This window comes from Pelodiscus sinensis, chromosome 2, assembly GCF_052426305.1.
Source record: "Pelodiscus sinensis isolate ZL-2025 chromosome 2, ASM5242630v1, whole genome shotgun sequence".
Lineage (NCBI taxonomy): Eukaryota > Metazoa > Chordata > Testudines > Trionychidae > Pelodiscus > Pelodiscus sinensis.
This window is the reverse complement of record NC_143053.1, coordinates 105,422,021-105,447,259: the sequence shown is the minus strand read 5'-3', so window position 1 is coordinate 105,447,259 and position 25,239 is coordinate 105,422,021. Positions and strand designations below refer to the sequence as shown.

General features: G+C 41.9%; 1 protein-coding gene and 1 long non-coding RNA gene across 4 annotated transcripts in view; one reads left to right on the top strand and one right to left on the bottom strand.

Annotated features, from left to right (window-relative positions):
- The window catches only part of LOC102448719 (uncharacterized), a 99,339-nt gene extending 98,037 nt beyond the window's left edge, over positions 1 to 1,302 (bottom strand). For all 3 annotated transcript variants that reach the window (XR_016348833.1, XR_016348835.1, XR_016348834.1), the window contains exon 1: positions 671 to 1,302. This is a non-coding gene — a long non-coding RNA (uncharacterized LOC102448719). The remainder of the gene's footprint in view (positions 1 to 670) is intronic.
- Positions 1,303 to 5,874: 4,572 nt separating this feature from the next.
- SOX4 (SRY-box transcription factor 4) lies at positions 5,875 to 10,478 on the top strand. The gene has a single exon (XM_006121838.3). It carries the CDS (start codon positions 6,715 to 6,717, stop codon positions 8,035 to 8,037), a length of 1,323 nt encoding a protein of 440 aa, XP_006121900.3. The 5' UTR covers positions 5,875 to 6,714; the 3' UTR covers positions 8,038 to 10,478.
- Positions 10,479 to 25,239: the final 14,761 nt, after the last annotated feature.

Genomic DNA, 25,239 nt, shown 5'->3' with positions numbered 1-25,239 from the left:
CCCCTTTTCTTTGCCCCAGCTATGACCGTGCCCCAGCTCTCTCCCCGCCAGCCCAGCCCACAAAAAAGGTGGGGTATGCAAGGGGGGGAAGGGATGCAATGAACAGGGAGAGTTTCCTCCCACGTGCAACCCCCCCGGGGCTATATATCTAGCGCGACTGGGTGCGCGCGCGCGTTGGATTGGGGGAGGGAGGTGAGGGATATGGGAGTACTTTACAGCGAGCTGGAGGTTACTTGCTGTGTTTGGGTGCAGGAGGATGTGGGGATTTATATGCCTTAGGCTGGCGAGGTTGTATGCATAGGGTTGGGAAAAGTGGGCATATTGTATAGCTATGGGAGGGAGAGCTCAAACGATTCCTCCCCCAGGATCCCTTATATCTCTAAAGCGGGTAGGCTGATCTGCCGTGTTTAAGGGTGGTAATAGCTTTAAAAGTGGATGCATGGTAAAGGTTTCAAATCGCTACTGGGCGCGCTTCGGGAGCTGCGCTCAGGGGCTGGCGGTAGCGCCTGGAAAGTTTGCAGGCACCCTAACTTCAAGGTGGATTTGCATGCGGTGCACCTGGCTCTGAGAGTTGTGAATTAAAAGTTCAGCTGTAGCGTGTCAAGCCTTAAAACGCTTCTCTGTTTCCACCGCTGCCAGAGGCAGCCTTCTAAAGCGACCTGTTACCTACCTGCCACCTGGTGCCTCTTCTTCTGTTCCTGCTCAACTTGACCCCTCCTCCTCCCACAGGTGCTTTGATCCTCACGGAAACCAACAGGACTAGTTTAAACTAAACGCTGCCTTGTTTTTCTATAAGTGGCTGCATCAGCTTCCTCTGTTTCCCGTTTCTTTTAGTGACCCCGTCACAATCGTCGGGGGAGAAAACAGGAAAAGGAGGGGGGAGACTGGAATAAGTAGCTTCAGACACAACCCACTTTGCTGCCTTTGGCTGTGCATTTACAGAGAGGGGGAGGGGTGTCAATTTTTTTTTTCCCTCAGCAGCTTTCAGGAGACAAGTGATCTGAAAGCTTATAACCAAATTGTTGGTTAAATCTTATCCTACACTGTACTGTGAAATGCCAGAATCTAGTAAACAAGACGTTTGAGTTTTTAATATATTTATAATATATGCACAGCTATACTGCACACCTAAACCATTCTGCAGTGGAGATGTGCTATTTACAATATACACTCTCTACATTTAATATCATACACTATGTCAAGATGCAACATATAATTATAAAATGATAGATAAATGCACAGCAGTATATTGTAACTATATGAGGAAATATTATTCTGTATGCAGGCATTAATAAAAACACTTAAGAATTGGCCTTTTCTCCCTCCCCCCTCCCCCCCCCCATGTTCAAGGACTCTCAGAAATTAGTTTAACATTTTGGCGCCATAAAGGTGTAAGTCACTATATAGCTGCATTATTAAATCTGCTAATAATGGTTATTATCTTTGTATTTTGCTACTACTTACAAAAACTTCAAATCAATGTCTTTGTTTAATATTTCAGATGTTTTCATCTATAAGCATAATAATTGTATTAATAACAATAAAGACACTGCTTAATTTATGCTAGGGTTGAGCCATGGCACCTCCAGATTTGACAGTCCAGCACCTTTGGTCTTGCTGCATCAGTTACACAAGTAAAAACATTGCTTGAGTCCCAGCACTTCTTTCAATACCAATTAAGCATAAATAAAGACCTTAATTTTCCTTGTCAGTTTGAGATTTTCGGTCAACTGAAAAGTGCTTAAGGTGTGTGTGTTATTCCTCGTGATAGGTCCTTTATAGAAACTCACTGGAATTCTTTCAGAAATGTACAGCTGTAAGCTGCAATGCTAGATAAAATGGGGGTGGGAGATGATAAAACTTTGGATTTGTTAGATCCATGTCTTCCCAAGTTTACTCATTTGTACAGAAGAGGCTCAGCTCTGCCACCTAGTGTCCTTTTTTCCACCCCCAGATTTGGAAAACCTACAGTTCCAGTCCTTTTAAGTTATTAAATGTGGATAAATTTTGACAGTACTGTTAAAACTGCCTTTTAGCTGAATGTTTGCACTTTACTTATACATTAAATTCCTTTAGCCAGTCTCAATGTGTTCTCAATCTACATTCAATAATTAAGAATGAAAACAACAATTAACATCTTGACTGTCTTTTAAATTATAATTTTTTTAAAATGTTAGTTGCAATTACAAGGTTCAAAATTTTACCCATTGATTTTTGTCTTTCTCCATTTAGCAAAAATTGATTTTTTCCCCTTCCTTTACAGAAATGCTCTTTGAATGGAGATAAAACTGACATGACTGTTTTCATTAACATAAACATTGACTTATATTGCTATATAGTGATAGTGCGCGAGACCCTGCTTCTAGTAACAAATCTGCATAGAAGATTTTATTGGAATAATTTTTCTCCTGTAGGTTTTCATTGCTACCTTTTGTATCTGTCTCTATCAATTTTTCTTTGTGTGGTATTTGGATTTCTTTTTTAGCCAAGATAGAAAGAAACATAAGGCTATTTTAGATATCTTGCAATTAAAAAAAAAAACCTACAGTTAGATTTTAAATGTGTGATTTCTGTACATTGAAATGTCAGTACATATCCAAGATAACAAGCAAAGCAGTAGATTTGGTTACTGGCTCTGTTCAGACACAGCTTTTTCAGGATTTTACACTTGAACAGAAATGGTGTGAATAAAGTCAGTAGCATTTTGACACCAAAATACTTTTGAACCTGTTTGGACTCCCACTGACTGCAATAGGTGTAGGTATTTTATGAAGTAATATATTTAATGTCAGCACAGCTGTGAGGAAAAAATGGGCCACAGTCTTCTCTATTTATACTGGTGTAAATCTATGTAACTATACTGATGTTACTGGTGTTGCCATTGTAAATTAGAAGAGATTTTGATCTAATGTTTGAAGAAGGTACTTCTGAAGACCCAACAGACTGAATACAAAATGCTGTGTAGGCTCAACAATAAGAAGCTATTGTGTTTTTAAAAATTCAGTGATGTTTCATTTTGGAAACTGCTGTCAGAGATTAGACATTTAGAATTCACACGCCTTTTCTCTGCATTTCATAGCAGTTTTAGTTTGGATCAAATTTGGAGCCTAAAAACTCATAACTTATATTCAAACAAGTCTTTGGGAGGACACTATCATAGGCTTTCCATTTTTGAAAAATAAATAACTTTTGTATATAATTTTCTTAGAACCTTGAAGATTTGGGGGGGGGGGGTTCTGTTTCTTCTCCCCTCCACTCCCTAGGGGAAGTGAAATTTACATCTGATTTACTTAACCAAAAGGCTATTACTACCACAACCACTGATATCAAGCAAACTTTGGAGAAGAGTAATTTTTCTTGTTTGTAGGTGGACCTAAGTCTTTAACCTCAGGCAACGTCTAGACTGGCATGCTTTTCCGCAAATGCTTTTAACGGAAAAGTGTTTCCGTTAAAAGCATTTGCGGAAAAGAGCGTCAAGATAGAAAAAAGCACTTTTTGCGGAAAAGTGTCTGTGCCAATCTAGATGCGGTTTTGCGCAAGAAAGCCCCGACTACCATTTTTGCGATCAGGGCTTTTTTGCGCAAAACAATACCACACAATAGGGCTTTTGCCCAAATGGGAGCAGCACAGTATTTCCGCAAGAACACTGACAATCTTACATGTGATTGTCAGTGTTCTTGCGGAAATTCAAGTGGTCAGTGTAGACAGCTGGCAAAGTAGGAATAAGATCCTCTGGAAAAGGGCTTCTTTTCCGGAGGATCGGGGCCAGTGTAGACGCTCTTTTCCGGCTTTTCTAAAAGCCGGAAAAAAGTGGTGGACACTTTTATTTAAATGCCGCGGGGGATATTTAAATCCCCCACGGATTTCCCTATTACGACTCGTGAAATTAACATGCCCCTTCCGGAAAAGGGGCCAATGTAGACGTAGCCCCCTCAGGCTACGTCTAGACTGGCATGATTTTCCGGAAATGCTTTTAACGGAAAAGTTTTCCGTTAAAAGCATTTTTGGAACAGAGCATCTAGCTTGGCACGGATGCTTTTCCACAAAAGCACTTTTTGCAGAAAAGCATCCGTGCCAATCTAGACACGCTTTTCCACAAAAAAGCCCCAATTGCCATTTTCGCGATCGGGGCTTTTTTGCGGAAAACAAATCTGGGCGGTCTACACTGGCTCTTTTGCACAAAAGGACTTTTGCCCGAACGGGAGCAGCATAGTATTTGCGCAGGGAGCACTGATTTCTTACATGAGATCATCAGTGCTTTTGCTGAAATTCAAGTGGCCAGTGTAGACAGCTGGCAAGTTTTTCCGGAAAAGTGGCTGATTTTCCGGAAAAGCTGGCCAGTCTAGACACAGCCTCAGTGTATATTAACTGGTGCTACAGAAGATGCAGGAAAGCTCTGTAACACAAATGATTATTACACTGTCCTTTTCAAATTCTGATTTATTTAATTTAATGAGGTAGAAGGTTGGATTTAAAATCTCTTCTGTGCTATGCTTGTTATAACTTGATGGAAAACAGATACTTTTGTGATAAGAGATTAGAGGCCTAAACTACTTTGACAGTGTTTTTTAAACTGACAAAAGCAATAAAGTACAAATGTGCTTGCCAATTTAGATATGTCTTAATTTGGAAATTGGGTGCTATATGGACTGATGGATTTCTTTTCTATCTTGCTTGTCATGCCAGCAAACAGTTCCGTGTTGAATATATTGGTGTCACAGTAGCAACTTCCCACAAGATATCCCCCCTTCCTTCCTCATTAGATTTAAAAACAGTTCTGTCATCATTCTCACTGTGTAACATGGGTGCTGCACTGCAAGTTTAATGAGAGATGTAGAACTCCATCACCTAGCAGCAGCGCACCCTGAGCCAAGTGGGCTTGCCAGTAGACAGGATGCCTATACTATATACAATGATGAAGCAAACAAGAGGGTGTGAATGGTAAACATTAGATAAGAGAAACGCCTCTTGCTCCCACCCAACTTCCAGAGGAAAATGAGATAGAAGCATCCTAATAAACAACAGTTACTCATTATATTATCACAATTATTAAACTGTTCACTTTTACAGAACTGTGTCCTAAATCCATGGTTCATCATTAGTTTGAGCGATGGAGAAAATGTGATCTATTTTCAATCACTGCAGTGTCAAAAAAGCAATCTGGCTAGGAGGAATGGGGATCTTTGAATTTCTTAACAGCACTGCAAGTATTTTGAGATCATTGTAAGTGAATAAATTGTTGTAAGCACTTGTGATATAGGAATTAATGTGAAAATATTTGTGATGACAGAGCTATAGCCATTTTTCAGTGGCTTTTAAATTACTCCTTTTATCTTTGCTTTCTCTCCCCCTCCCTTTCTCAGACTGAATCTTTTTTTCCACAAGGAACAGATTTTTTTTTTCATATGTTGATTTTTTTTTGTCTTTTGGTGCTGAAAGGAACTAATATTCACAACTAATCACCTTCCCTTTATGCAGAAGGTAAAACTCCCCTATACAGTTTTATTTCACTTCTCCCCCTCCAACTTGCTATCTAACATAAAGGATAGCATATGTATCCCTCTTCCCACCCCTCAATAATTTAGTGCATTATCACACACACACACGGGGGTGGGAGAGAAGAGAAAAGGGGAGGAGAAATGCAAAAGGAAAAGAGACTCAGAAATCTCAGCTGCACTTCTGGCCCTTTTAAAAAGTTTGCTCTGTAAATTGGAATGAGGTCAGATTTGGAGCTTCTCATTGCACGCGGTGATTATTATTGCATCGGGTTCCAAGCCAATAGCAGCCGGCGGGGTGGGGTTTGGCACGAGGAAGCGTTGGATACAGCGAGTGATTGGCCGGGGCAAGGACTGTGAAAGGATAAAGAGGCGCTAGGCGGAATTTGGGGTCCGCTCTAAGCTGCAGAAAGAGAAACAGTGTGTGAGGGGGAAGAGGCCAATACCAGTAGCCCCGGTCTGTGTCTCTCCTCTCTTTGGGGGTGTGCATGCAAAGGAAGGGAAAACGGGACTAAATATATTTTATCGCATTAGTCACCGCTCTTCGTACGGGAAAGGCACACATTTATTAATGCTACCCGGTTGCATGAGTGGGGTTTTTTTTTATTCAATACCTCTCAACAGCCAAATAATTAATTGCACAAACTCCTGATCACTGACTCCACAGCCACGAGTCCTGGAGTCTGGTTTTTCTTTTTTCTTTTTTTTTCTTTTTTTGGTTTGTTTTGATTGGGTTTTTTTTTCTGTGTGTGTGTGTGTTGCTGGGCACAGTAGTGAGAGGCTTTACCACCGCGTGTGCTGCTTTTCTGAAACATCTTGGGCAGAGAAAAAGCACTTGTGAACTGGAATCAACTGCTTCGGGGAGGGGAGGGGGGGAAACACTGACCAGGAGAGGGGGAATTGCAGCATTTTTAAAGAAACTGGTTCTGTTCCACGTTGAGCACGGGCTGCTGCCGCTAAATTAATAGAGAGCAAAGGGGGAAGGACTGCACAGAGCGCTGGAGACGAGTCTGTCTGGAACTACAACTACTTAGCAAAGGGGCTGCGCGTTGGCGAAGGGCTGAGCATTTCGCTGTGGTTTGGGACTGTTTGGTTCGTTCCCCTTCCTTGTTGTACCTGTTAAAGTTGAGTGCATTTTTTTTTACGTTGCACTGGTGTCGAGCGGAGCTCCGGCGACCTCCCTGCAAGCCGCCGCCGCCGCCGTGTGTGAGACCCAGAGATGGTGCAGCAGACGAACAACGCGGAGAACACGGAAGCACTTCTGGCCGGAGAGACCTCGGACTCCGGGGCCGGCATCGAGCTGGGCATCGCCTCCTCTCCCACGCCGGGCTCCACCGCGTCCACCGGGGGCAAGGCGGACGACCCGAGCTGGTGCAAGACCCCCAGCGGGCACATCAAGCGGCCCATGAACGCCTTCATGGTGTGGTCCCAGATCGAGAGGAGGAAGATCATGGAGCAGTCCCCGGACATGCACAACGCCGAGATCTCCAAGCGCCTGGGCAAGCGCTGGAAACTGCTCAAGGACAGCGACAAGATCCCCTTCATCCGGGAGGCGGAGCGGCTGCGGCTCAAGCACATGGCGGACTATCCCGACTACAAGTACCGGCCCAGGAAGAAGGTGAAATCGGGGAATAGCTCCGCCAAGCCCGGCGAGAAAGGAGACAAGAGCGGCGGGGGCAGCGGCGGCGCCAGCGGGGGCGGCACCGGCAGCGGCGGGGGCAGCACGAACCCTGCCAAGCCCGCCCCGAAGAAGAGCGGCGGCTCCAAGCTCTCCCCCGCCAGCGGCGGCTCCGGGGCCAGCAAGCCGCACGCCAAGGTGCTCCTGGGCAGCAAAGCCGCCCCCTTCCCCGCCGAGCAGCCGGCTCAGGCCGCCCTGCTGCCCCCGGACCACCACTCGCTGTACAAATCCCGCGGCGCCGCAGCCGCCTCCTGCTCGGCCTCCGGCAAGCACCTCTCGGAGAAGAAGCTCAAGCGGGTCTACGTCTTCGGCTCGGGCGGGGGCCCCGGGCACAGCGCGTCCTCCTCCTCCTCCTCCCCTGGGGGCGCCGTGCCGGCCAGCCCGACCCTGAGCTGCTCCACGGACGCCAGCGACCCTCTGAGCCTGTACGAGGAGGGGGGCGCCGGAGGGGGCCCGCAGGACGGAGACTGCAGCTGCATCTCCTGCCCTTCCCCGCCGGGCAGCAGGTCCCCCTCGGATCACCGCAGCTACACCAGCCTGCGGGCGTCTTCCCCGGCCCCGTCCACGTCCCATTCCTCCTCGGCTTCCTCCCATTCCTCCTCGTCCTCGTCCTCCTCCGGCTCCTCTTCCTCGGACGACGAGTTTGAAGACGACCTGTTGGACCTGAACCCCAGCCCCGGTTTTGAGAGCATGTCCCTGGGCAGCTTCGGCTCGTCCGTGCTGGACCGGGACCTAGATTTTAACTTCGAGCCTGGCTCGGGCTCGCACTTTGAGTTCCCGGACTACTGTACCCCGGAGGTAAGTGAGATGATCTCAGGGGACTGGCTGGAGTCCAGCATTTCAAACCTGGTCTTCACTTACTGAGGGGAGAAAAACCGAATAAATACCCGGGGAGACGTAGACACACATTATTGAGAGGACTCGCCCACGCCGTTGGGTGTATCTTTTTTTCCTTGGAGGGGCTGATGAAACTGACTTGCTGTGCTTTTCAAAAACCGATGTGAGAAAAAGGAATCGTCCTTAAAAAAATAGACACACGCTCGCTCCCTTCTGCTCGAAGAAAGACGCACACACATCCCCCCAGCCACACACGCCCCTTTCAAAAGGCGAGCCTGATGTTAATTTCTAGAGACTGGCGGGAGAGTTTTCTTTTATTTTCTTTTTTAAAAGAGAAACCGAGGGGAGAAACCACACACACCTCTGGGGGGTTGATTTGTTTTCATCCACTTTATGTGAAAAAGAAGAGGGAGTGATTCATTGTGCTGAAGATCTCGAGTATTTTGCTCTTTCCTGAGAGATGGGAACTGGTTAAGAAAAAAGACTGCAGGATTTACATGGTGTGGGGGAAGGGAAGGGAAGCGAATCCTATTTCGATTTTTTTTTCCTGCAGCAAGAGGAGATGAAGATGATGGGAGGCGGAAAGGGCGAATTGAGCTAGGATCTGAACTGCGATCTTAGTTGGACAGAGAAGAGGAAGGGCTTGGAGTGGGTTGGGTTTTGTTTTTTTGTTTTTTGCCTTTATAAAAAGATGAACTGGAAAGACAACTAGAGGAAGATAATAATAAACTGAAATGCATTTGCACGTACAGAGGAGAAGGTGGCAGTGCTTTTCTCAGTCACCTTATTATATAGAGAGAAATAAATCAATGAAATGGGACTTCATGAATACGGAAAACTTTTTTTTTTTAAACGGAGACATACTAAACAGTTTCTGTAATAATGTGGTACAGGGGAAACGGAGGGCGGGCGGTTGCTTTTGCAAAAAACAATGTTTTTTCTTCTTACTCAGAATCGTGATGGTGTTGGATTATTTCACTGGTGGGGTTTAATATAGCATGTTATCCTGTCTATCTTTTTAAGATTTCTGTAAGACTGTTGAACAGTTTAAAATAGTGTTAGGATACTATAAAAGCAGATAGATGGCGCTATGTTTGATTCCTACAAAAATCACCAGCTTTTTTCATTCTTAACTCTTTAAAGGATTCAAACGCAACTCAAATCTGTGCTGGACTTTTTTAAAAAAATCAGGACCAAATTTTTCTCAGAGTATGTATGTGTTTGTTCCTCATGGCTGTAAATGAAAAGACTGTTTTTTCTCACCGATGCTCTATTCCTTTGTTTTTTTTTTCTCCTTGTAAATGTAATCGGATGCCATTTTATAAGTGGATGTATTTATACTGGCCAAACATTTTTGACTTGTATTTCTTTGTCCTTTTTTGGTAGTTCTCGTTGTTACTCGCACCATTTTTATGTCTCCTTCACTGAAGGGCTAGAGTTTTAACTTTTAATTTTTTATATTTAAATGTAGACTTTTGACACTTTTAAAACAAAAGAAAAGAGAGATGAAAACGTTTGATTATTTTCTCAGTGTATTTTTGTAAAAAATATATAAAGGGGGTGTAAATCGGTGTAAATTGCTGTTTGGATTTCCTGATTATAATTACAAGGGCCGCTGATTAATGTCTCATCCATACACACAAAAATCAGCCCCTATTTTCTCCATGTTTACACTCCAATCTGCAGGCTTCTTAAAGTGACAGTATCCCTTATACATACCACCAGTACCCAATGTTTAATCTTACTGTTTTCTAAGAGGGAAGGGAAAAATCAAGGTAATATACTATCTTCTAATTTTAAAAATCCCATAATTAAGTAAAACCAGGTATCAGACAGGCACGTTAAAGCAACTGGTGCATTTACAGAAAAAAGGGATCCTGTACCTTTAACTTGTAAACCACATCTTTTGCACTTTTTTATAAACAAAAAAACGTGCCGTTTAAACCACTGGATCTATCTAAATGCCGATTTGAGTTTGCGACACTATGTACTGCGTTTTTCATTCTTGTATTTGACTATTTAATCCTTTCTACTTGTCGCTAAATATAATTGTTTTAGTCTCTTATGGCATGATGATAGCATATGTATTCAGGTTTATAGCTGTTGTGTTTAAGATGAAAAAAGTGAAAACATCTTTGTACATTTAAGTCTGTATTATAATAAGAAAAAAGAAGATTGTGTGTTTATGTATGTTAATATAACATGACAGGCACTAGGACGTCTGCCTATTGAGGTGGTTCCGTTAAGGGTTTTTTTGTTGTTTTTTGTTTTTGGTCATCCACCCTGTGCAATATGCTGTGTAGAATATTTTTGTCTAACGATTGCCCCACAACACAACGTTAGGAAAGAGGAAAAAAATCATGCCAGCTAATCATGTCCAGTTCACTGCCTGTCAGATTGTTGATATACCTTCTGTAAATAATTTTTTTCGGGAAGGAAATAAAATCAGCTGGAACTGAACCCTAAAATTTGATTGTTTTGTCATCATTGTTATGCTACAACTTTTCTGTGAGATTATTCTCTAAATGGTCTTACACATTGGTACTCTGAGTTAGCAGTTAAATAAAATACAGTGATTGTTATAAAATTCATCTTTTTCCAGGAACATGTAACATTCCCCCACCCTTACCTCCTACCCCAGAGAGACTTGAAGTAAATGGATGCTAGTCTGAATGTGTGCCGCCTCTGAATGCTCTCTAGGAATTCTCCTGCATTAACCAAATGCTAATAACCTTTTGCTGGAAGGACTAGAAAAGACTGCAGTGGGGATGGGGGATGGGGAAGCTGCACTCTGGAGCTGGGTGAGAGCCCACTGACATTGGAGAAATCTAGACAGCAGGAATGCATAGAAGAGGCCACAGCAACCTTTTGGCTTCACAGTTTGACCTTGTGACTTCAATCCTTTGCCATTTCAGGACCTATCTTGCAGAAAACCTGCATGGTGGGAGGATTTGTTCATTTTAGTCTCACCTAGGCAAGGTGAAGGAGACATTGCTCAGTGGCCTAAGGGAGAAGAATGCTGTGCAGCTGATTTGAGTTTGTTTATAAATACCTCTTCTGGGGGAGAGAGGCTAGATTTATCTCCTGCGATTTCAAATGCAAAAGAAAGAGCTTTGCTCAGCTGCCCCCGCTGTGTTCCCAGCAGATATATTAATGAAGGGAAGTGTCTTTACCCTTTCTCCCCCTACACACTTTAGCTAGTCGATGTGAGGGGAGGGCTGCCAGAGTAATTCACAACCTATTTGCTGTTAACTTTGGCTCTCTTTCCCAGCTTGGAAAGAGTCAAGCTTTAATATATGCAGACGTCATAGCAACATGGAGACTGTAGGGAAGGAAAATAATTGTCACCATTTATTTCTACAGTATGGTAGGCATGCTGTTTGCAAACTGAAAGGGCAATTTACTGAGTATGTAGAGGTTTTTTTTATAAAATGTCTTTAGACAGAAGAAATCTTACTATTTATATTCCTGTGTATCTTTGTCACCGCTTCCTAAGCAGAATGATAATGAGAGGAAAATCTGTCAAGAACTGAGGAAACTTGGTAAAGAAGGTGTGTGGAAGCCTGGTATTTGCATTGTAAACTGGAGAGAGGGCAATGTGTGAACCCAAACTAAGCAGTTCCTTGTACTGTATATTCAGTGATAGCCAGCAATCCAGCTACAGTATTTAAAACTTACCCTTTGGGAAACTTATGTGTCTTTAACTGCTCCAGTAAAATATGAATTCCAAAGAATCCAAGACTTCTTGGTTCTGCTGTTAATTTATACAAAATATATATATAAAAGCTATGTTCCATTAGACCCATGTAATTTTTTACACAGGGATTTAGAAGTCTCCTTTAACATGAACTTGTTGCATTTCTGATAAGTGGCCTGTTTGAATCAATGAGTACATTTGGGCTTTTGCAGTGCCTGTTAATTCTGTGTCCACTTTTTTTGGCCAGGTGTCTTGCCTAATGAGCATTTAATGATACTATAAACATGTGCATATTCTTTTAAATCTCCTGAATCCATTCTCATTCCCATAGGGGTATACATCAGCTCTATAATAATAAACTCAGTTTAGAAGTGATTGGACAACTTTTGTTTCAGGCAGTTGAATGTTACTACAAAGTAGAGTCTCTGCAGGATTTTACAGTAATTAATTCTTTGCAAACTGTGATAAAATCAACATTAAGTTGCACACGATTAGAAGGGATGGAAATGTGATGATTTCATATTCTGTTAGGGAGGACCCAACGGACTTGCAGCCAGAGCCATGATTAACTGCAGAGTAAGAGGGGAAATCTGACAAGAAGGCTGCCTGAACTGATGGCTCTACAATGTCTCTGTTCGCTGTTCTGGAGCATGTTGTTCTACTAGTTACCTACTCTTTTTGGGGAAAAAAGTAAAGGTATTTGGGAAGCTAAGGCAAATCATTCCATACCCATAGGTCCTTCCCCTCTGCCCACCAAAAAGAGATCTGTATTATACTTTTATTATTTTGGAGAGAGAGAGAGAGAGATGGATGTGTGTAAAAATTCCACATGGATGTTAAAATTTACTGTTGTGTGTTAGTACATAAACATTCCTTCCTTCGAAAAAATATCACATTTAATGTGGGATTTTGCAGAGCTGCTAATGTGATGGTTACTTTTACACCGCACTCCCCTAAATCAACTCCTGTATTGTATTTCTAATTCAGAATTCTATAGTCAATGGCACTATCATTTTTCCCTTAATATAATCCACCCACATTTATTTATAACTTCTTTCATTTTATGAGAGCATTTAAAAATAAAATTGAAAAAATTCTTGTAGGAGCATTGGTGGAGTTTCTCCTACATTTGCTACTCTGATTCCTAGACCAGTGTTTCTCAACCATTGGTACGAGTACTCTTAGGGGTACTCGAGAGAAGTCTGGGGTAAATTTCATCAACACAACTGAAATTTGGGAAAACTGAATATTTTTTTTTTACGTTTTACAGTGTTTTATTATTTTTGTACTTTTTACACCCCAAAATTTCATTGCTTGCCCAGCTATGATTAAGTTGTTTAAACAAATGTGTTGCAATGGTAGAAAAGATGGTGTGTCTGTAAACTGTAGGTACTGGGGGTACTTATAATTTTTTTAAAGGGGTACTTTATAAAAAAAAGGTTCAGAAACACTGTCCTAGACAGTAGACATCCTTATCAAAGGATGTAATGGAGAGGACAGTATACTTTTGTGGGTGGTAAAAGAGATGTAGCCGTGTATCCTTTTGTGGATGGTGGGAAGAGACAAGGGAAGTGATGGAACTTGTAATAGATAATTAATGTGTGTAAATAAAGCCTCACCATTGTAAGGATTTTGAAGTGCCTACTACAGAGTAGTTATACACACCCAGACTTTTGAGACTAGGAACATGGAAGGGAATAAATGGGTGTTTTGGGAAGATTGCAGATTCTTCACACAGACAGCATTTGGAATTCAGTCAGACCATGATCTCTGACCATTTAAATTGGGACACAATATGTCTATTATCTCTAATAAGATTTTGCCGTTGACTACAGTTAACTTGAAGGGTTTTATGGTTTCCTGCATAAGTTGTTTTCATTTTCAGTTATAATGAAGTCCAGTATTACCAAACTGATTTAGATCTCTGGGGAATATTTGGTGGCACAAGTTGCTGCACTCGTATAACTTAATGGAAGTGGCTTTCTTACAGTCTTAAACAATATTTAGACATTCTTTGCTTTCTGCAGTAAGGACCTATGCAGTTGCTTTGACCAGAAAAGATGCACCAAATTAAAGCACACAATATTAAAGAAAATATACTCCAAGGTTATCTTGCATACTGAATTTTGTTTTGTTTAAAGAGGAATTTAAGTAAAATAGAATATAATTTTTTAGAAGAAAAATTAATTGCAGGAAAATCTGAAAGTTAATGCACAGAGAGAGATTTTTAGTAGTTAAAACAAGTTAAGGCTAGTATAATTAGCTTCTGTGTACAACATAGACCAGCTGGTGCAAGGAGCTGAACTACTACTAGATTCCAACTTATTTAAAGAATTACCATGCCCCTGTAGTGTTTTTTTTTTTTTTTAAACAAAGGGTGATTATTTTAAAAACAATAAATGGACATACAAGATATGTGAATGCCGTTTACCCGTAGAGTCTGTGGCTTTATATCATTCAAGACTGTCTCTCCTTTGACTCATTTCATTGCCTTCCCTGGGAAATAGTGTGGGATGTGGCTGCATTCACAGAACATACTGCTTTTTTTCTCTTTTCTCAAAGTACCCCAAGAGTTATTAATAAAAAGAATACACTTTGTACTTTCATGTTTGATTTCCACCATGGTTTCCAAATGGCAGCAACAGGGGACTAGCACATAAGTCACCTTTCCCTACGATTATCCAATGAGGTGCATCTCAAAAGCTCAGATGAATAAAAGAAATTATTAATGTAGACATTTTAAGGAAAACTTAACGCTCTTTAAAAGTAGTTGGGGATAGGGAGAGGAAATCTTAGTGCATGTAGAACAAATTATTTAACTGAAGTTTTGTTTTCTTTGTTTGAAGCATTAGTATCAATTACCGAAAATGAAAAGTAAAGAGTTTACAGTTAGATGTTCAACAGCCAACCAATATTAAACATTTTGTCATATGTATATCATGAACACATTTTTATATGAAAAATTTTCCTCGTGGTTTCTAAAAAGCTCTGAAATCATTAAAAATATTTAAAAGGTTATATTTATTAAAGTGCTTCAAGATCCTTAGAAGAAAGGTTCCACAAAGTACATACTATTTTATCATTTTTGTATCCTGGCAAACCCCAAACTATATTTATGGAGCCAGTTAATGAAAACTTCCTAATGCATCTTGACCCCATTATAATTTCTAAATGAAGACTTGAAGAGTATCCAGCTCAATGAGGAAAGGTATAATGACATGGGCAAGAGGGAATCCCTGTGTAGAGAAGGAAGACGTTGGGTGAGGGAACAAGTCTTGTAGGCTAAGCGAAGGTATTGTTCTTGTTTTGGGGAAGGAGGCATTTACAGGTGTGGCAAGTGTCTGCCAGGAGAGTGGATCTCTCAGAAGAATGGAACTAGACAACAGAGGAGATTGGGGTGGTAGCTACAGAGGACTGGAAGCAGTACTTCCCTATCCCATCAGCCTCCTTTGAAACAGGAGGGTACAGTCAAAGGTTCCCCCTGCAAGGAAAAGTTCAGAATTGTGTTATCTGGGCAATTGGATCCTCCTCTGCCCCATGCCAACAATTTTGTGCCTAAGTGTGGAGTGTTAATAGTGCAGTGAGAGGGAAGCAGGAACTCAGGCCAAGTCTAAATGACAAACTTTTGATGGCATAGCAATGTTGACCAGGGATGTGATCTCTGACCAACATAGCTGTGCTGTCAAAAATCCATAGTACAGATGCAGTTAGACTAGAAAACTGCACTTTGCTGGTATAGATTATTGTGCTTAGGGAGGTAGGAGGCTGGTGTAAATTGCATCCCCAGCAGGAGTACTTTGCCAGTGGAGTACTCTGCTATAGCATATCGCTGTACTGACAAAGTGCTTCTATAATCTAGACACGGTCTTATTACCTTTTTATGTGAGGAGGAAGGGCATTTTTCTTTTCCCTGGCCTATTTTTTTGAGCTTCGTTTGTATTTTTCTATGGCTCTCGTTCATGTTTCTGCTTTTGGCTTAACAGTCACTTCTTTCACTTTTCCCTGCTTCTCCCTGACTGTGCTAGCCTTTTCAAGAGGGATCTTGCAGCATTATCACTTGTCAGAACTTCTCTTCCTATTGCTGCTTAGGTGAAACCTGTTTTTCTCACCTCACAACCCTAGCCCTTTATGGAACCTGATTCCAGCACTGAACCCCTTTTTCTGCAAAAGGGGCACTCAACAGAACATGTCAACAGAGGGAGAAGAATCTAATTCAGTGTGACTATTACAGGGCTGGGCAAGATGCAGCCTGCGGGCTGGCTTTAGCCCGCTTTACCACTTTGATCCGGCCCCTGGACTGCATCTGGTCGCTTTCTGGCTCACTGCTCACAATCCCGGTGCTACCTGGCAGGGGCTGGGAGTCCTTTGCTGTATATTTTAATTCAAAGCCTCTGGCCCCAGACAACTTTGGGGGAGAGCTAGTCCCATCTCCACAGCTTCCTCCCCAGGCCCTGCCCCTTCCGGGGGTGGAGCTGGCCTATCACCACATAGAACAATTCATTAAGTGGCCCCCCCCTACAAAAATTATTGCTCACCTCTGCTCTATTATGTACATACCCTACTTACTGCTTAGAAGCCTATCACCTTGGTCCCAGACGCCATCTTTCAAATGAGGATATTTCTGTATGTTGTCTATCTTGATAAAGAAATCATGTTGGTTACAAGTTGTGACTATTTATTAAGGTTAAATTTAAATAGCTGGCAACTTACATGAATAATTGAAAAGACTGTTGACTGACTTGACTATTTTGAATGCGGGGGGGGGGATTACCTTGAAAAGGTGAGATCAGACTAGATCTGGCAGTGTGATCTTATCACAGATTATGAAAACTTACATTTTCATGTTAAGAGCCATAACAGTTCATGCAATATTATATATGAACCAAGAGTAGGGAATTGCCTCCCGCCGCCTCATACTAAACATGAGCAGAAGACAGCCACATAGATGAGCCTGATGAGTAAATGCTTCATGACTCCATTGGGCATGGTCTGCTGACCTGAGTAGGTGGTTAGACTGCAATACAGTCTAGAAAGGGACACATTGTTTCTTTTGGAGTAACAGTATGGTTCATCCCACAAACCTTTTACTCTCCGGAGGACTGCACTGAGCCACCCTTTTCAGCACCACTGTGATGGATCTAGGATGCTCAGAGTGGCTTGGGCCTGCTTTATCCTCCCTTATCGCACCAACACAACTACTAGCAGCAAGTGTCAGGGCTACTATGTTGATTGACATGGGATGTTGAAGTAGGGATCTGAAGAAGTCTACTGCTTTATCCGTCAAGTCATGCTTTTTTGTAACAGCTTCTTATCCTATGTAGGGGGAGTAGAGAGGGGATAATTCACTTATCCGTGGGTTACACAGGGACAAGATTAATTACTGTGACTGCCTGAATGACCTACTGAAGAAGCGATTATTTTTTTAAGAGAATCCACACAATTTTTTCAGATCTGGTTCTTTCAACATAAGAAAGGAAATGAGATTAAAACACATTTAGATGCTTTTAGATTTAGGAAATATAGTTTATGGGGATGATATGCTTTCACAGGTAGTTTACAAGTATTTTGTATATAGGTAGAAGATCATATGTCTTCTACAAGTAGAGGGAACTTTTGCAAGACACAGAGCACAATTCCCAGATAGGGACATATTTTTCGGTACCGACTAAGATGTTCCAGAAACCCATTTATTTTTATAATTAGTAAACACAGTAGTATTATATTGTAATGAAAGACTATACATAGTCTACACATTGCTGACATGTATTGATTCCAAAATAGCTTTGGAAGTAGGGAATTGAGTTGTTCACTGGATAAATCAGAAGCCTGGGAAGTAGGAGGCCTCCTCAGCAGGGATGTCCTGAGGCGGGCTGCGGCAGCTGGCGCCCCAGGCGGAACGCGCGATTGGTGCCCCTGCCTACATGGCCCTCAATGACGTGACGTCATCATTGGGCGCCCCGTGTGCCCTGTTGAAGGCAACGCCCTAGGCAACGACCGAGTCGGCCTATACTGACGGGGCCGTCCCTGCTCCTCAGTATAATTCCTGGTTTTGCTGCTCTCTGGAGCCAAACTAAAAATGGAGACTGAGTTTTGGCTTCACATGTTTAGTATGTTAAACTTGAAAGACTTTGCTTTTAAGGGAGGCGGTATTCATTGCTTTCTGAAAATCATTCTCCCTTTAGGTAGTCTCAAGGTGTGCTCTCAAAATAATTAGTTGTTTTTGAAAAATTTTTAGCCATGTTGGTTTTGGTCAGGCTTCTTATGCTTGTATGTAAAAAAGGTATACTAATACTTACCTAATTTGAACAGGTGTTATAAGATTTTGTTGTTAGTTAATGTTTGCCACATGAATTGAGCTTCCTGGCTGAAAGGCACTAGTGAGGTGAAAACTATTTGATATATGCAAACAACATTAAAGAGTAGAGGACTGATTGTTCCTACAGGAAATAGACTAGGAAAGCGTTGGGTAGGTAATTAGAGTAATGTAAGGATCTTCAGTAATTTTTTGTCTTCTGGGATCAGCTTTGGAAAGGAGTGTGAGAATTTTCCTTCCTTTGACATATGTACATACATACTCAACATATGTTGCAGAGAAGCAACTATACATGCACACTGTGAAAAAAGATGTAATAAATTACAAAAAGGAAGGATAATTGTGTTAGCAGATGGTGTCCTTTGTTTTGATAGCCCCAAGAAAGCTAAATATGCACAGACTAAAAGTGAACTGGCTTCAGTGACTTGAACCCAACTGGATGTGCACAAACTCTGGAATTGGTGCATTTAACATCATTTAAAAATGACACATTACAATTAAAGTATAATATATGAAATAAAATGTTTCTAAACAATGGTATCAGTGGCCCCAATCAGATAATTAGGCTGCAAGTAGGGGAGTGTTAGACTGGAGGCAGATAATTAGAGAAAGCTGATCTGTGATAAGACAGGTAGTGCTTCTGTAAAAGACTCATAGACTTTACAGTCAGAAGGTATCATCATGATTATCTAGTTTCATTTTCGGTACACTGTAACCAACAGAACCTCACCCATCTACTCCTGTAATAGAACTGAAGTCCTCCCATCATGATGAGTTACAGAGAATTCACCAGTTACACTAGTTTAAACATGCAAGTGGTCAGTGCCTCATACAGCAGAGGAAGGAGAAAACTCCCCAGGGAAAATGGAAACAGTAGGGGCCACATCTGCACTCACCGTGCTGGATATTGATCTTCTGACATTTGATTTAGCAAGTCTAATTAAGATCCCCTAAATCAAATGCTGAGGTTGGCACTGGTACTCCATGCAGTTGCAAGAAGTAAGGGAAACTGACAGGAGTGTTTGCTCTTGTAGGCCTCCGTCTTTGAAGATGGCACCAAGCTCGGATTAAGGAAAACTGACTCCAGCTACATATTTTATGTAGCAGGAATTGTGTACCTTAACCTAACTTCCCAGGTCTAGTTTAGACCTGGCCTGGGAGAAGAGAGAAGTTAGTCTGAAAGACTGCAGCAACAGGTTGACTAAAGTTACTCATTGGAAGGAGAGAGTGAAGAGATTGGCAAACCCAGAGGAGTGGGAAAAGCCAACAGGTATGGAAGCAGCTCAGAAAAGATAGCAAGAAGCAGGAAATGGACCTTAGTGCATCTAGGGTCCCTGAGAGAGAACTTGAAGTAGATTAGAGGACGGACCTATGCTATGCCACTGTGAGGCAGCAAAGCAGAAGTGTGTCTGAGACAGCAGGAGCATAGCAACCTTAATACATTCCCTCTGGAACGAGAAACCATAATAGTGACCTGGTCTGAGGGCTGTGTCATGAAGAGGACAGTTGTGATTCCTGAAAGTAAGAGAGGGATTGCAGGGGTGAAACTAATGGGCTGTAATTGCTGGAAGGAGCATTGGCTTGACCGAGTTAATGCCCAGAACAAATCCTATTTCTGTTGGAAGGAGGCTGTAGGGGAAATCTCTGGGTGGGAGAAAAATGAGTATAACTAGTTCTGTTCCTGTCCTCTTCTGGTGTGGAAGGTATAGTCAGAGAAAAAGGCACAGACAAAGTGCCCTTGAGCTATACCAATTCTCAGATGCTAAAACAGACCCTTGGGTGCAATTACAGATAATCCAGTTTAGAGCAGTTCTAAGGCTACTCTGAATTGTTCTTTGGCACTGGATTGACACTTGTGCTGTGTCTAGACTACACCTCTCTGTCGACAGAGAGATGTAGATTAGGCATGTCGAAATTGCTAATGAAGCGGGGATTTAAATATCCTGTGCTTCATTAGCATAAACATGGCTGCTGCTTTTCTTCGACATGGAGCTTTTTCAGAAAAAAAACGGCAGACTAGAAGTGGATCTTCTGAAAAATAAATCCTTTTTCAAAAGATCCTGTATTCCTCAAAAAATGAGGTTTACAGAATCTGTTGAAAAAGGGTTTATTTTTTCGAAAGATCCGCGTCTAGGCTGCCGTTTTTTTTGAAAAAGCTCAGTTTTGAAAAAAAGCAGTAGCCATATTTATGCTAATGAAGCATGGGATATTTAAATCCCCACTTCATTAGCAATTTCGACGTGCCTAATATACATCTCTCTGTTGACAGAGAGGTGTAGTCTAGATGTACTGTTGGTGACTGTAAGGTCTAGTATTAATTGTGGCTGCTTATTGATGTTTGTGTGGTTTGCCTCTAGTAGCACTGGCTACCAAATGGTCAAACTCAAGGATCTGGTTCATAGTTCTTTAATCAAAAAACATATTTTAAATTTTAAAATAGCTGATTTTTAAACATAGGAAGTATCTGCAATTAATCATTTGACCTGATTACTGTTTCTAATCACCCTATCCTTCAAGATTTTTGAATTAGTAGATCTCATTCCAAATACTTGGTTTTTATTCATAGACTGGAAAAGGAGAACAAGCTTTCCTTCTTTTTCAAGTCCAAACTGTTTTCTCAATTTTCAATGAACTTGTCATTGAAATGAACCAGTTGAATAAACTGAGATTAACAAAATGTTCTTTCTGTACCTGCAAAAGAGGCTACTAGTATCAAAAGCACTTCAAAAAATGGAAGTTACACGTGCTTTGTCAATGACTCCACTATTTCGGTGCTTTAATATCCTTTAAAACAGGGGTGGGGAACCACAGGCCTGGGGACTGGATTCGGCCCCCGGCTTGCCTGGATGCAGCCCCCGAGGCTCAAGCCCACCCCGAGCCTCACTGGTGCTTCAGTCCCCCATCACTGCCACCCCACTGTGGGGCTGGAGCATACAAAATCTACTAGGCTGCCCTTCCCCCCCCCCCAAGCTGTGGTGTGTGAAGGGGATGTCACGAGTGTCTTTCTCCTTGTCAGTTGTGGGCGATGTCGGTGAGGGTTTTTTTCTTCTCACTTGAGTATGGTCCCCCAACTGATTTTTCTGTGGGTCAGTGGACCCCGATCCAAAAAAGGTTCTCCATCCCTGCTTTAAAATTGTGCCAGTAAACATAAACTACTTTCAATTATGGTAGTAGATTCTAATATGTTTGCCTTAACATAGAACTGTCATAAAAAGAAATTTATCCATTTAAATAAAAAATCTGCTTTGGGTTTTTTTAATCTACCCAATCTTACTTGACCAGAAAATAACTACAGGCAGTCCCCGACTTACGTGGATCCGACTTATGTCGGATCCACAGTTACGAACGGGGCTTTTCTCGCCCCGGAGGACGCGGGTGGCGGGACCGACCAAACGCGTCGTGGTCCCACCGCCCGCGTCCTCCGGGGTGAGAAAAGCTGCTCCGCGTCTCCCTGGTCTGCTGGGGGTGGGGGACCAGCAGACCAGGCAGACGCGGAGCAAAGCCGCAGAGGACGCGGACAGTGGGACCGCGGCGCGTCTCGGCGGTCCTGCCGCCCGCGTCTCCCTGGTCTGATGGGGGGGAGCACAGATAGACGCCTGGGGCAGAGCAGCTGGGGTGTTGCTGGGTTGGTCAAGTAGCGCCGAGAAGTGGCGCTACTGGACCAACCCGGCAGCACCCCAGCTGCTCTGCCCCAGGCGTCCCCAAGTCAGCCGCTGCTGAAACTGACCAGCGGCTGACTACAGGAAGCCCGAGGCAGAGTTGCTCTGCCCCGGGCTTCCTGGAATCAGCCGCTGATCAGTTTCAGCAGCGGCTGACTTGGGGACACCTGGGATAGAGCTTCTGGGGTGCTGCCGGGTTGGTCCCCGCAGCGCTGAGGTGCGGCGCTGCGGGGACCTACCCGGCAGCGCCCCAGCTGCTCTGTCCCAGGCGTCCAGATTCAGCCGCTGTTGAAACTGATCAGCGGCTGATTCCAGGAAGCCCAGGGCAGAGCAACTCTGCCTTGGGCTTCCTGTAGTCAGCCGCTGGTCAGTTTCAGCAGCAGCTGAATCTGGACGCCAGTTCCGACTTACATACAAATTCAACTTAAGAACAAACCTACAGTCCCTATCTTGTACATAACCCAGGGACTGTCTGTACTCCCAATCTAGGACCATCCTCTCCACCCTGTAGCGAATGAAGGTTGTACAGTCTTCTGCACTCCTCCCCTTCTTCTGATTCTCAAGTCACTGTTGTATTGCCTCTTGTCGTCTTGCTGAGATTCTATTGTTCTGCTCTCTCCAGCTCTGTCTCATTATCTTTCTGAGCAGTGCCCCTGTACCCTGTTGCATGTCTTTTTTTACTCAAAGTTAACCCCAAATTTTTTATTACAAACAAATTAATCTTAATTCAATGTCTTGAAATTCAGGACAAGGCTTCAGTAGAACTTCAGCACTGATTGAATAAAAAATTATTTTAGATATACAAAAGTAGGAAATATTTGCTATTTAAAATTTGATCTTTGTGTGAAAGTATCTTGTGTAAAGTATATAAAGTAAAAATATTTAAAAATAAGCTCAGATCTATCTAGTAAGTTTTAAATTGAAATAATATCTTCCATCTGATAACATACATCACAAGATTACAAATGGTGCAGAAACATTACTTATCATAATGTCTTCAGGAAACAGCATCTCATAAGTTTCTGAATTATTCAAATCAGTTTACCATTGCAAGAAAACAAGATCATATTTCTGTAAAGAAGTCTAATATAAAAGTATTTTTAATACGTATCTTTTAAATAAGATTTAAATTCAGTTTTATCTTCAAAGAAAACTTTCTTCAGAAAGAACATGATTATCCAATGTGTCAGTGTATAGCCTGCACATTCTAACCTTACTGATATTAAGCAAGTGAGACTTGTTCTATAGAGGATTCCTATAAAATTGTGTGAATAGCTTTAAATCTCATAGTTTATTAATAGGAAATCAAAACTAAAACCACCTCTGCACACAGCTAAAAACTGTGTTCATGCAGTAAATAAAAAGGTCTCTCCAAGAGATTGGAATGATTCAGCTATAGAAGCTTTTAAGTTGATAAAATAGCTACTTTATCATCAGAAATGATCCCTGACATATACTTATATCTTATTCTTATTCTTGGACAGATTTTCTATCCTCCCTCAGGGAAAAAGATCTCATTTAACTGAGTAATATCAACTTCTGTATGTGGATACATAGTGAGTTATGAGAAGACATGCTGCATATACAGCTGTTTCCAGACTCTGTGGTTGTGTCTACACTGGCACGATCTTGAAGACGCAGAATTATTTCAATAACATTGATGCCACAAAAGTGGAAACTGTGATCTGCTCATCTGGTGTGCCTAGTTAACAGTAATTTCACCTTGTTATCTATGATACTCCATGAGAACTTAACTAGAAAATTTATAATGTTTTCATGGTTGTTGTTGGTCTTTTAGAGTTCCCTGTTGAGAACACCTATAGGTGGTATTTGAATAAGCTGTTATCCAAAGGCCATTGAAGCCACTGGAAAAGCTCATGATGACGTAAATGGGCTTTGGATTAAGCCCTTAGCAACACAGAGAGGTTTCTCTTTCCAGTCAGATGTTATACTTCTGGCATAATTTCATCACGTTCTAACTTGACAACTCTTGTATGCAATGAATCATGTCTATACAAGTAAATTCTGATTTATAATTTTTTGTTGTTTTTGCTGGAAAGAGCTGAGGTAACTAGTTCACGGGTACTGTAGAGTAAGATTGAATTAACTGTCATTGGAATGGGTGCCGTGTTTATAAAAGTAACACGGGACAAATCTTTAATTTCTTGCCCTGTCACATGAGATGGGTCAATGTTAAAGAATGTTATACCCCCTTGTTTCTTGGCCACGGTCATCATCCACTGATGGTAGCAGCTAAGGTATCCTGAGTATCCCTCTTCTAAACAAATTCCATACAAATAATACACAACAGCAAAATCACAAACTATCATAGCTGATTGATACATGCAAATAGAAACTTTTAAAGTTTTATACGTCTGTCAATAATGACTGTTTCTGAACCTCAATGGTTCTCTGATCAATATATTCACTTACTGTTCTCAGAATAGTTCCTTCAGCCGTGGCCTGCTCCTAGACTGGAAAAGGTAGCAAAGACTTTTTACAATGAAAGCATTCTCCTAAGGACAGTTGCTCTGCTACCTCGCTTCAACCCACCCTTCAGTTCCCCTCCTCACTGTACTGTTTTCATGACCTCAGCCAGGGGGGCTGACTTGCTGGGCTTCTGGGAAAGGTGTGGAAAACATGGTCCCATGCACCCAGAAGGGGCTGGGCCTCAGGCAGAAGGGGCACAGCTGGGACAGCCAGCCTTCTGTGATGCCCAGGAACTTGGGCAGCAGTTTTAAGGAGCCCAGGTTCCAGCCCTGGCAGAGCAGTATTTCCCTTTGTTCTCTCCCACCTCCTCTATTGACAGGCCTGACTCAAGCATGTTTGATAATGCATGAGTTGCCTTTGTTGGACTGTCCAAACTAAAGCTGTCTATTTTATAGTATGACCCCTGAGCTTGGCTGGGAGTCTCTTTTTATATATAATTATTCCTCCGTTCCATAATCATTTGCTTCATATATCCCCTTTCTTGTGAAGTTCTGTGTGGGCATGGCTAAGTCCATATTTAGTGTGGAGGTTTGCCCTTACTCGTTAACAGGGTGTTTGGACTGTGACTCACTTTATGGCAGGAGTCCATTAGCAGGAGGAGGCTTTCATGAAGCAATCCTGAAAGGGATTTTCTGGCAGTGGTCATTTTAATATTTGTCTACCTCCTAGAATATTTAAAATTTTTGTAGCATTAGCATATTAGTATATTGCTTTGTTGATTATCTAGAAATAGAACTGTCTGGTTACATTGATTTTAATTTGTTCAGTATTTTTCTTTTCCTTTCTTGGAATTTCTTGTAAGGACAATCATTGTTATTGTATAATGTATATTATCTCTTTGATGTAGCCTTTTAAGAAATTCTTAGCTAACGAAAAGTAGAGCATATTTTTATTGATGTAGGTGAAATGTAACAAAGACATTTGTCTAAAGTATCTCTAAAAATTTTTCATTAAAATATACATATAAAAATCCCAACATACAAGACAGTATCTGGTGCACCTGTCAAATTAGAAAAGACAGCATAGACGCTAATGTTTGGTTTTCAGCTTTTGATTAGTGTTGTAGATAG